This window comes from Musa acuminata, chromosome BXJ1-8 (genome assembly GCF_036884655.1).
Source record: "Musa acuminata AAA Group cultivar baxijiao chromosome BXJ1-8, Cavendish_Baxijiao_AAA, whole genome shotgun sequence".
NCBI lineage: Eukaryota > Viridiplantae > Streptophyta > Magnoliopsida > Zingiberales > Musaceae > Musa > Musa acuminata.
The window spans coordinates 9,224,079-9,237,029 of record NC_088334.1 but is presented as its reverse complement, the minus strand read 5'-3'; the positions used below and the strand labels follow the sequence as shown (position 1 = coordinate 9,237,029).

At 42.5% G+C, this 12,951-nt stretch overlaps 2 protein-coding genes across 5 annotated transcripts; one reads left to right on the top strand and one right to left on the bottom strand.

Annotated features, from left to right (window-relative positions):
* Nucleotides 1–6,011: 6,011 nt before the first annotated feature.
* LOC135586244 (heavy metal-associated isoprenylated plant protein 39-like) lies at nt 6,012–7,201 on the top strand. 4 transcript variants are annotated; one of them, XM_065081297.1, is made up of 3 exons: nt 6,012–6,144; nt 6,453–6,528; nt 6,633–7,201. In XM_065081297.1, exons 1-3 carry the CDS (start codon nt 6,139–6,141, stop codon nt 6,998–7,000), a joined length of 450 nt encoding a protein of 149 aa, XP_064937369.1. In that variant the 5' UTR covers nt 6,012–6,138; the 3' UTR covers nt 7,001–7,201. The 4 variants fall into 4 exon arrangements, with proteins under 4 accessions (XP_064937369.1, XP_064937367.1, XP_064937366.1 ...); XM_065081295.1 differs by having other exon boundaries at nt 6,400–6,528; XM_065081296.1 differs by lacking the exon at nt 6,012–6,144 and adding an exon at nt 6,197–6,268.
* A 1,773-nt stretch (nt 7,202–8,974) lies between these two features.
* Nucleotides 8,975–11,229, bottom strand: LOC135588965 (endoglucanase 3-like). The gene is made up of 6 exons (XM_065081293.1): nt 11,055–11,229; nt 10,718–10,927; nt 10,344–10,637; nt 10,131–10,280; nt 9,377–9,652; nt 8,975–9,304 (listed from the first exon to the last, which is right to left on the bottom strand). Exons 2-6 carry the CDS (start codon nt 10,868–10,870, stop codon nt 8,975–8,977), a joined length of 1,203 nt encoding a protein of 400 aa, XP_064937365.1. The 5' UTR covers nt 10,871–10,927; nt 11,055–11,229.
* Nucleotides 11,230–12,951: the final 1,722 nt, after the last annotated feature.

Sequence of the window (12,951 nt, the reverse complement as noted above, 5' to 3'; positions counted from 1 at the left end):
CCAAAATATACTAAGCAAAAAGATTCTGTATCAAGTCACACGTGCCATCACTCACGTGATTGGCTTGCTGGGCACCTATGACTAGCAGCTGGCAGGTGCGGTCTCGGGCATCGTGCGACCGAGTGGCACAACGCAGGCGGGCAAACCGCGCAGGTGTGGTCTCGGGAATCGTGCGATCGAGTAGCACGATGCAGGCGGGCAAACCGCGCAAGTGTGGTCTTGGGCATCGTGCGACCGAGTGGCACGACGCAGACGGGCAAACCGCGCAAGTGTGGTCTCGGGAATCGTGCGATCGAGTAGCACGACGCAGGCGGGCAAACCGCGCAGGTGTGGTCTCGGGCATCGTGCGACCGAGTGGCACGAAGCAGACGGGCAAACCGCGCAGGTGTGGTCTCGGGAATCGTGTGACCGAGTATCACGACGCAGGTGGGCAAACCGCGCAGGTGTGGCCTCGGGCATCGAGCGACCGAGTAGCACCACGCTGGCGGACAGGCCGCGCAGGTGTGGCCTCGGGCATCGAGTGACCGAGTAACACGGTGAAGGCCGAGGGATATGGTGAAGGCGGGCAGGCCACGCTGAGGTGGAATTCATCAGTCTACGTCCGAGGGACACGGCTTGGGTCGAAGCTATGACTCGGGCCGAGGGATGCATCTCAGGCGGGAAGGCCGCGCTGAGATAGGACTCGGCAGTCTGCGGCCGAGGGACACAGCGAAGGCCGAGGTTGTCTCCGGCCGAGCCGTGTAGACTCAGAGGATTTTAGGCCGGGGCTAACAGCGAGTCGAGAGGAGGTAAGACAGATACTGAACCTTCGCTCGGAAAAGACCGAGGCAGGGCTTTGATTTCTTTCACGAGGACTACATCGAGTAGCCACGGTGTGTGCTTGGCCTCTCTCGTAGAGCCTGCGGTCGGGAGTCATCCCTTCTCCTCCCGGCCGCCCAGGTCTCCGTTGCAATGTACCGGTTAGCCCGCTGGAGCATCTCTGGCACCGTGGTGGGAGGTCGCTCCACGAGGGACTAGAGAAATCTGGAAGGTCGCATGCCTATCACGAACGCCTGCACTAACAGAGAGGGGTGAGAGTCCGACAAACCCCGGATTTGCGTGGCAAAGCGATCCACGAAATGTAAGAGGGGCTCGTCCTCCCCTTGTCTGAGTCCAAGGAGTAGTGCCGCGGAGGGCTTCGGCCATCTGTAGGCCATGAAGTGGAGCTCGAAGTCATTGACGAGCTGGTCGAAGGATGCGACCGTTCCGGTCTTCAAGCCGCCGTACCACGCGTGGGTCGGCCCTCTCAGAGTGGTGGGAAACACTCTACACATCAGAGTGTCAGAGGTCCCGTATAGCGCCATCTGGGCACGAAAAGCAGCTACATGGTCCGCCGGGTCGGCGGAGCCATCGTAACCGTCCAGAGAGGGGAGCTGGAAGTCCGAGGGGACCGTCAGATCCCGTATCTCGGGCGTGAAGGGAGACCCTTGGTGTACGTCCTCCCTTAGCTCTCCCTTGGACCTATGGACCTCTTTCTGCAGCTCGTCGAGTCGCTGGCTGACGAGCTATAACTGGGCCCATAGAGATTCCGAAGAGAGTGCCTCGGGTTCCGGGCAGTCACTCGGGTTTGCATCACTCGATCCTCGAGTGGTAATGACGAGACCCGAGGCGAACCGGGAGACTCTAGGGGCGGCGTGCGAGCCTGAACGTGTGGCTCTTCTTGCCGCAGCGATTGAGCAATGTACGTGATGATGGATTGCACCATGTCCGTTAGAGCTTGGACTTGATGAGCGAGGGCCTGAAAGGCCTCGAGCGACACGGGCGTCGAGTCAGCTGGGGCGCCGCCGGGTGGCGGCAGGCTCAGGTCGTTGAATATTTGCCAATATTGTTCTGAGGTCGTGGCGGGGTGTTCGTCATGATGGTCACCGTGCGGGGGATGTTCCCCCGAGGCTTCAGTCGGGTGTGACCCCCCAACCGTAGGTTCGTCAAAATGTTAGGGTGAACAACTTTAAGCCGTGGCCTCGGGGGCCGACACGGCTTGGTTTGAGCCCAGTTGACGAGGGGATCTTTCCGAGGTGGGCTTCGATGAACCGTCTGGGTGGTCGCATGTCGTGTCGTTGGCTCCTCTTGGAGGTGGCCCCTCGTTGGGGGCCTGGCGGGAGGTCGTGGTCTTCGTACCTGCACAAAGGTCGGGTCGGAAGCTCGGCCCGACCCCTCCGACGATCAAGTTAGTTGACGTGGAGAGGGTTTTAGATGGAGAAGTAGAAGTTTCCGTCCCCCCCTCTTCGTTCAGAATGCGAGGGTATTTATAGGGAAGCTTTTTGTTTCCTGATATGCCCGCTTGTAGGGGGCAGGTTGGTAGCGTCTGACATTGGTGTTGGCATGGCGTGCAGAACCGAGCTTGAGCAGGGCGTCAGTGTGCCTCGGTCGGCGCCCCGGTCTGCATTGACCTGGGGGTGTGAGGCTTTATTTAGGACAGCTGACGTCACGTGAGTCTTGTCGCCATTTTTACCCTTATCAATTCTATCGATCTATTAGCAACGTTCCAAAGATTACTTAATCGTGTTCCGTTGTCTTGTTCTCGTACTCGAATCCTCGTATATTAATCAACAATCCCCTCTAATATTTTAATCGAAAGGCATTGATTCATATGGTTGCTCGAGCTTTACGAGCCCAGGATAAAAGGAAAAATGAAGAAAGATTCTTAGTAAAATAATTATAAAATATTTTTCTCTTTTATCTCCTCTGAGAAGTACTCGTTCTAATTTGGTGGTAAATGATGTTGGGAGCCGCGGGAGGTTATTATAGATAAGATGATGGTCGTTCTGCATTTGTCGACATCGATATATATGCCGAGCAATTCTTTCGTCGCTCGATAACTGCATTAACATCAGATATAGAATGATCTTCACATCTTGTTATCATTTTTCTCATCCATAATAGTTACTTGCGACTCTTAGCGGTTTCGTCATTCGTCGTTATCAACTAAAATTTTAAAATTATCTTTTTATTATTTATTTTTACATTTCTATTGGTAAAATCAATGATGTTAGGGTAAATTAATCTATATATTTTACGATTGAAATACTAAAGATAATTAATTATTAAAAAAATATATAATTAATCTTAGCTTAATGATAATGATATCGATGTTCGCAAATCGAAGTGGACATGCAAATTGAAGTTTAATTAGTACTACACATTCTTTCCACTAATCTTTATAGGTGTCACTTTAATTAATTATTTTCTTTGATGGCAACTTTTGGATTGAATAGAGCAAATTGAAGGAAAATTTTGTTGAATTTTGTCTCGAATTATTAAATGCAATCTGACAGAATCGGTGAACTTTGACAATGATAATTTAAATGTGGAGTCTACATCGATTGCTGTCTTGACGGGAGAGAAACTCCAAAGGTTTCCAATCCTCGTGTGGCTCGGTTTTCTCAACTAAACAAAAGATCGAGTCCTTCAAACCGTGCGTACCTCTTAGCCACTGCCTCTCTCTCCTCTCGGCCTCTCGTTACAGTGCGCTGTTGCGTATGGGAGGGGAACTACGCGATGGTGAGATCGCAGAGGCCACAGCTCCCGATATGGACATCCGCTAAACTAAAGCAGCCATCGCAGGAGACGACCTTTTGTCATAAAACTCGATATGGAATATTTAAGGAAAACAGACAATTTTAATTTTTTTTCTTGATTTTTATTTAATTTTTTAGAATTCATTATTCTATTTTTATTTGTTAAGAGTTTATGTATAACTGTGTTATACTTTTGTATATAGCAGAGAATTATCTTTCGCCATTTCGTTGAGGTAACATGAACATGGACTAATTGGTGAGGTAACACGATAATATTTCGTTGGTTATTCATTGAAATAAGTTTAAAAAAATCAAATTTCCTAAGATGTTTTGGTGCATGATGCTTCTTTATCTTATACTTACTATTTTTTTTCTATTAGTTATTTTTTTTATTCTTACTTGATTTTATTAGTGTGAAACGCCTTTGACGATATTTCATAGGAGTATTCTTACGGGATCATATCTTGAGGTTGATTTCTCCACTTCAAGTATGAAAAACAATCTTAGGAGAGTATGTAATGTACTTTTAGATTCTCAATCAATTTTATCTTTCAATTTATTATATTATTTTGTTATTTTTATTTAAATCCACAGTATTATTCTAAGAAAACTAGTATGGTCGAATTAATCCACTCAATAATATAATAGCACCCAAACGCCTATGCTCATCGTGGAATCAAGTAATAAGAGGTGTATGTATACTCCTTGATGAACACTACAAGCCTCTTCCTACCGTACCACAGGGACGGATGGAATTGAATGAAGGGTCTCTATTTGGCCAATCCTACCGTACTACCTATAGAACTTGATGTTTCTTGGGATACCCCACACCAAATCTTGATAACAGTGCTTGTTCGCATGTGATAATGGATTAGTAGTGTTCATCCATTTTTATCAGTGTGGAAGGAACTCTTCGTTCCGAATCAATTACTTGTTCCCCATGCAAAAAAGTATGATACTAAGTGGTCATCAAACACTCGTTTCGAAGTTGGATTCCACCTCGGAATACTTTTTTGGGTCCAAAACGGCTTGTGCCTTTTTAGCGGTCAAGATTGGCAGACGAGACCACCTGAAAAGGTTAGCAATGTTGTGGTGGTGTAAGTTTAAATATAACACCCCTATATTGACTTCAACTCATTTAATTTTCGAGAGAGAGTTGTTATTTGCATGATTTGTTTTATCGATCTTTATCGATATATTGATTGATCATCGATACAATATATATCGATGTATTTGAGTGGTGTCAGAATCTCTAAGATATTTGATATATTTAATGTACAAAATATATTAAGGTCTAGTAAACTATAGTAATCGATGAAAAATTACTTTGATGTTTTTAGGAATATATGATATCGATGACGTCTAATCCTTTTGCTTCATCTTCTTTTGAATAATTGAGTGATATGAAAGTGTTGATCAGGGACATCAAATTAGAATACACTAGGAATGAGAGAATTGAAGGAGTTTAGTTCTCTCAATTTTAATGATGAGTCTGATCCAATGATCGTAGAACAATGAAAGTTATTAGAAAAAAGTTTTAATTTAAATATTATGAGGAAATAGTAAGACCGAATGATATCGATAGTCTATTTGTTGCTGGATCCATAGTTACTAGTTATAATATCTTATGCTTAGCTCATTACAATCAGGTGAGATTTTGAAAGAAATCTTATAAATTATATAATCTTTGAGGTATAATATATGTATAAATATAAATAATATTATATTTATTTAAAATCGATAAATTGATCAAGATTAACATATATACATAGATTCGATAAAAGAAATTTAATTTTGTTCAATTATGGATCAATCTAATATATGTCATCCGATTCTCTATTTCAATTCCTATTTTATTCTGTTTCCTTTTCAATCTTTTCTCACGTATAACTCTACAAATTTATTAAAATTTTTATTTTTTTTAACACGTTATAGAAGAAATGTTTCTCGTTCTTTTTTTTATAGAGAATATGAAGTCGTCTCTCTCTCTCTCTCTCTCTCTCTCTCTGACCTATACAACGAACTCCATTCACACAATGTTCAACGATATCGAGTGAGACGTGCGAGACCATCTCACTTTGGACAAAGGGGATATCTTAATATTCCGACAATCGAGCATATTACCGGGCATTTATGCGTGTTTTTGTAAGCCATGAAAGCCTTTTAGTGATACGCATTTAATTATACCTATTCATTACCTCCAATATAAAGATCGCCTGCAATGCAGAAGGGTGAACGAGTGATGGTCGAAGCTAATTGGGTGCATGACGAAGAACAAAACAACAAAAACAAATAGATTTATAGAATAAACAAGATTTTTCCAAGTGGGATTCTTCTTCTTCTTCGACTCTTAAAATAAAAGATACGAAAAGAAAGAAAAATTGTCACCATCGTTGAAGAATAAGATGACAAATAAGGTGACAGCGTGCAGCCGCTTTCCCCTTTGTAGTTCCCTCGGTCATGTTGCTGCTCTCTTTTCCGTAGAAGACCAGACTTCTTGGATCCGCATCGCCGAGTACTTCCACCCCTCGCAGCCTCTCCTTCTCTTCGTCGTTCGTTTGGGCTGTGGCTGCTCGAAGAGATGAAGGTGTTTTCTTTTTTTTCTTTTCCGTTTTCAGTGCATTCTTCGTTCCTTCCTCCTAAACGGCTCTCTGGTTTCGTTGCATTCTGCCATGCTATTCCCGTTGGCCTCTTGTAGATTCTCTGGAGTTGTGCGCTACAATCATCCCTTCTATTCTTGTAGAAAGATTCTGATCGAATAGATCTTGTTCTTTTTCTTTGTCGCTAGAGATCTTTAATCTGACCACCGTAGCCTGATTGGTTATTTCTCTCGTAAGTGCAGGATTTATGTCTCTGTCACTCTCTGGTTTTTTATCATTCGTGTATCGCTTGCAGAAAATTGTTTTGAAATTGGATTTACATGATGACAAAGAGAAACGGAAGGCTATGAAGACCGTCTCTTCCCTTCAAGGTATGCTATCTTCCTCTTCTTTTGGTTTTTGTAGGTCGATCCCCATCAGTTCAGGGTGCATTGATGCTTAGATTGACTGCTTTCCTCTATCCTGTGCTGAGCAGGGATCGATTCCATAGCCATGGATATGAAAGAGAGGAAAATGACGGTGGTCGGATCCGTCGATCCCGTGGATGTGGTGAGCAAACTGAGAAAATTCTGGCATACCGGTATCGTCTCGGTCGGGCCTGCAAAGGAGGAGAAGAAGGAAGAGCCCAAGAAGGAGCAAGCGAAGAAGGAGGAGCCCAAGAAGGAAGAAGCCAAGAAGGAGGAGAAGAAAGAGGAGGCCAAGAAGGAGGAGAAGAAGGAGCCCCATGAGCAAATGATAGCGGACCTAGTCAATGCATACAAGAACTACAACCCTCACACGACCACACACTATTACTACTCGCAGAGCGCAGAAGAGAATCCAAATTCTTGCAGCATCCTGTGATGGATTTCCCTCGACGAGTCCGTGGAATCATTGGTTGAGTCTGGTAAGCAGCTGGCTTACAGCAAGGGTGTAAGATAATTAGAGATTTGGCCCTGTACATGTGGAGCTATGTGGCGATGATGTGCAGACAAGTGATCGGTTTTGAGCTCCTTGGCATTTCGTGTTCGGATCTCTCATAAAATTTTGACATTGTTTCTCCTATTTATGTGTCTGAAGAGGTTCTAAGACTTCATTTACTGATCTCAATGGCATGCCTTCGTTTCATATCTTAGCGTATGGCAGGGTGGGGATTGACTTCGAGAGATGAACATGAATCAGATCTTGGATTGAAGCCCAGGCTGATAGCAATCATCATCGTAAGCATTATCATCATCATCATCATCATCATCATCATCATCTGACAGTAACACCTCGACATGTCATACGTTGGGCTTGCAAAGGTTTCCTCTGTTTTGCCGAAGACCTACAGGCACGCATGTGTTCTCTTCCTGCTACAGTCTGTTGTCCTGAGGTGGTGGTAAGAAATGATTCACTTGGGCACTGGTAAATGAGCTCCCCGCAGCAACAGGTCGCTGTCATCTCCTATTTGGGGAGATGACTCGGAAGCTGTACCTCGACTGAGCCATCTCATGTGCGCAGCTCGGAGACAACGACAAGGAACTCCAACCTCGTCTCGGGCACTGAAATCCTTCAGATTTGGTCGTGTAAGCGTAGCATAAGTTTGGATCGTTGGATCAGAGGAATTCTGCTAGCTAGAAATCATGGAAACCATAAACCCAGCACTGAAAAGTCACGTACGCAGTGTTGGATCTAACGTGAATCTCAAGATCATCGGACCAGATGGACAGCTCCACTGAGCGGTATCACGTGGTGCCCAGCTACACTGTCTTCATCAAGCAGCCTCATCGTCAGGACCCCGACTTGGATTCCGAAGGTGCAAAGCTAGCTAGTTTCTCGAACTTGGCGTAACTCCATGGATCATTCCAACAAGCTTGACCTTCTGGTCTACGCTAATGACTGTAACGATGACACATTACTGCAAGATGGAGTTGTAGATTTGCAGGCGCGCCATGGAACTAAGCTATTTCCCCCCTGCCATGAGGAGTCGTGAAATCGATCCCTGGTTGGCTCATGATGGCTCTGTAGCCAATTCAATCGAAGGATGCATAAAGTTGTCTGGTATGATAAAAATAATAAAAGATAAGAATAATTATTGAAAACCGAAGGCAAGAACGAAGTAAACTGGCTTAAGGCTAGAGCAAAACTTCGCTTTTCTCACGGCTCTGATACCATAATAAAAATAATAAAAAATAAGAATAATTATTGAATAAGTTTTATTGAAGAAGTGAAAAAACTTAAATATATTAACATGTCCTTCTTCTATTTATATAGATTAGGAGGAAGGATTTCCCTTAACAGAATATAGAGGATTTTCATTAATAAAATAGAGAGATTTACTTATATAGTTAGAGAAATATTATCTTCTATCATGGTATGGTAAGTTTAGAGTCTATTGAGGTAGTCTATCAAGATTCACTTTCAACGTAGACTCATTCGATGGTAAAACCGCTATAGGATTCAGATGAGATGATTCGATAAGACAATAAAAAGGTTAGAGAGTTCTCCCGAGGGCAAATGGGAGTCCCCTAAATCTTTTATATATATATATATATATATATATATATATATATATATATATATATATATATATATATATATATATATATATATATATATATATATATATATATATAAAATTGATTATTGATTCTTGAAAAAATCTTATGAAAAAAAAAGTACGTAAACCTGAGTAATGACATATAAAATTTTTAAAATTATAAAATTTTTTTGAGTAAAATATATATAAAAAAAATCTTGTCCTATGTGTGATAGCTCTATCGCTTCCTTGCTCAACAAGTTTTATATGTGATGTGATCTGTCTCCTACGTGATGGACCAAAGGTAAGCACCCCTCTCAGGGTCGAAAGCTCGCAGCCAAGTAGGACAAGGTTCCCACCAGCGGAGCATTGATGTAGGTCGTTGGCTCCGACTGCGAATAGTCTTCCCGGTCGTCGGCGAACTTGTCGTTCTCGTCTGGCCCTCCGACCACGGCGCCCGTCAATTCGTTAGGGTTAGGTTTATCATCGTAGTAGAACTGGAAGCCCTCGTCGCAGCCGATGGCTTCTGCGTTCAACCGGAAACTGGGGATCGATGAGCCGCGGTGGTGGATCCGCTGCGGGAACTCGTCGCCGTACCCGACCATGTACGACATCCTGCTCGGGTTATCTCCCAAGATGTAATCCACCTGATGCAAGCAGCAGAACTCAGCTCCTCAGGTGCGGAGTACGTTCATCAGCTCAAGGCGTGCACTCGATACCTGTCTCTTCACCAGTTTCCTTAGTCTCAAAGAGGTGACGACCGCATCACCGCACTTCATGGTTTGGCTGGAGGTCTTGAGGTACTTGGCGTAGGTGGAAAGCAGGAAGGTGGTGGATGTCACGTACTGCATGTTGCTTCCGTTCAACATGTACAGAAGCCCGCCCGGTGTGTAGTTGACAATCACCGACGGGGATTTCGGTAGCACATTGCACACGAACCTCTCTGCTTGCTCGCGGAACCCCGACGCTGCTTCGTTCTCGTCCACCACGGATTCCTGCAGAGAGTTTAATTTATATTTTATTTTAAAAAAATCTGATTAGTTCAGATATATTTTTCATATGTAATAAGTTGTCATGTTATAATATAAAAAAAAAATCAGATTGAAGATCATGATTGAATATTCATCTCTATAAATATGAGAATTTATCAAAAATATTAATATTATTTTTCCAGAATTATTATCTTTTTCGAAATGATTTATCATATTTTTTATTTGATACGATCATGTTTATTTATTTTTATAATTTTTATAATTCTTATATTTGGTTTTACTAAAAAAAATTGTAATAGATAATGAATTAATAAATTGAGTTCTTTATTCCTGAGAGCTAATGAATCAATAAATTGTAATGGATAATGATAATATATATTTTATTCTCTTTCTATTTCTTTATTATCAACAAAGAAATCTCTGCTACTATTGTTTTCCTATCTTGACAAAGCTCAAAAGGTTTAGCAGATGAGTGATGTACTCGAGCAAGAAGCACTGCTGCACCAGGAATCTTGCTGTCCCAGCTGAACGTCTCTGAATTGTAGTTGATGCCGAGAGACTGAGCGAATCTCAGGTAGGAAGAGTTGCGGGTGGCCTTGTACAGCCATGCAGCTCCCCATAGAAGCTCATCCTAAACATTTACTATTCCATCAGTGTCTCTTCCACCTAAATCTGATGAGAAGTAAAAGCTTACTTGAAACCCAGAGTATGAGCAGTAGAAGGGGCAGACGACGGACGAGAGGGAGTCGCTGTAGTTTCCTCGGTACTGATCAGCGAACGCGAAGGCCTTCTTCGCAGTCTGTAGCAGCTTCTTCGAGTACCCCACGTCGACGTGCTTGAAGACGAGGGAGGCGGCCGCTAGCGCCGCTGCTGTCTCGGCTGCAACTTCGGAGCCAGGGGTGGAAGGAGTCACCTTGAACACCGACCGCGGGGTGCTCATGTCCTCCGGCCGCTCCCAGCAGTCATGGTCGGCTTTTGGGTCACCGACCTGCCATGGATTCATTGCGCCGGATTGAGTCTGGTGGTACAGAACGAGCTTAAGATGCGTGACAGGTTGGAGGTGCAGACTTGAACGTAGAGAGCGGAAGGAAGGGGGGCGGAGGCCTTGAGGAGGTAGTCGGTGCCCCAGCGGACTGCTTCTCGAGCATGATTTAGTTCCTTGGGCATCCACCTCCCAAATTCCAGCACGCTCCATGCAAGCATGGTGGTGGTGAAGGCCATGGGGAGGCCAAACTTGACGTTGTCTCCGGCGTCATAGTAGCCCCCTGTCAAGTCCACCTGAGAAAATATATATATATATATAGAGAGAGAGAGAGAGAGAGAGGTTAATTCACTGAAACGAGGTGGTGATAAGTATGACGACATCCGTGCAGTGACGTGGTGACTGGTGAAGGCCAAATCCTACGTTTTCTGCGTAGCCGTCGGTGAGGCCGGAGTTTGCTCGCCAAGTCAAGGACTGGTCCGGTGGGAGCTTACCGGACCGCTGGCCCTGGAAGAAGAGAAGCGACTTGGACAGCGCGTCGTGGTAGTCGGGATCGCCGGAGACTACGCCGGAAGCTAACGCGATGAGAATGGCAAGAGCCACGATCTTCTCCACCTCCATCTTTGCTCTGCTATGGTGGTGAGATTGGGGATGGTACTGTGCCTTTTAGGAGTTAGACATGGGAGGAGATGTTAGAGGCAGTTACTTGTGTGTGAAGGTCAGCTATTTGAGGGAAGGAAAAGCTAAAAAAAAACTAGAGAAAGGAGAAGAAGTAGAAGAGGTCCCAATTGATGGGTTATTTATGGAGTGACCAAATGTGGAGAGAAGTTAGAAGTTTTGAAGCCAATGGATCAATGAACATTGTTGTTGTTATTATTGTTATTGTTATTGTTATTATTATTATTATTATTATTATTATTATTATTATTATTATTATTATTATTATTATTATTATTATTATTATTATTATTATTATTATTATGCCAAATCAAAAATTGGAGATGAGAAAAATCTGATTCGTATGCCTCTTAACTTGAGCAATAAAAATATTGAAGTATGGTAAGTCAAAGCTCACTCATTTAGTTGAGGAAGTCACTTGAGTGATCATTCTTGTGGCTCACGTTGTTGACAAATCGAACTATGAGTCTACTTACAAGTTAGCTTGAGATTGATTGAGCTTCAACAGGGTTATTGATGATTGAATTTGGAAGAGAAGATGAGGGGAAAGAAAGATAGGGGAGTCGCTCCAAGTCCTCCAACTCCTAATAGGAGAAGAATTTAGCCTCCTATCACTTATATCTTATATGAGAAACAATTTAATTTATTAAATTATTCTTTGAAGATGCATTATAATGTTTTAGTCTTTTTTATATGTTATATGAAGAAAAAACTTAATTAACTAATTCATTCTTGGATGATGCATTTTGATGTTCTAGTCTTTTTATAAGCATAATCACAAGAAAAAAACAAGTAAAACATAGAAATAAAAAATTATAATTATATCAAATTAAATATATAATCGGTTCTATCCTCTAAAAATAATATTATTGGCTTACTTGAAGAAAAAAATTTCCTTCTTGATGATATTCCTAATCAAGATATTTCGTAGAAATGAATAGTTAATATTTTAAAATCTTTAATTAAGATCAAATTTTATTTTTTAAATTTGTTTTCTTTTTTATCTCCTATTGATTTTGGTACATGACAACTTATTACATATCTAAAATATTTTTAAATTATTTAAATTTATTAAATAATAAAGAAACTAAATTAATTAAATATGGCTACTTACATATTATCCCCTATAGTTAGGCCTTTTTAACATCTCATTTAAAAAATTTACATTAGAATCTCTATAATTATGAAAGTATAACATCTATCTCCATTCACCTTAGTGTTATTAGTTTTACCGATGAAAGCACAAGAATAATGAGTAAAAAGATGATTTCAATATCCCAATTATGTTTCGATGGTGGTGGACGATTGTCGCTAGGAGCTGCGAGTGGTTGTTGTAGAAGAGAAGAGAGAACGACGATAAGAGATGAGGTAAAGGGAGAGGAGGAAGAGAACAACATAGATGTCGAGCTGTCCTTTTGCCGCTCTGCATCTGCGTCGACGTCAATACAATTACCAAGCAACACTAATACAGATGCAAAGCGACGAAAGGGTAACAGTCTATTATAAACTGGACCTGACCTTCCTTTGTTGGGTCTAGGATGCATTTGTCCATAGCACCAACTTCTTTGTGGCTTGTTATGTCTGCTAGGTCACTTGTGCTGCTTACCACTCTCTTGACACTTGCTGTTGCATCTTCAATGCA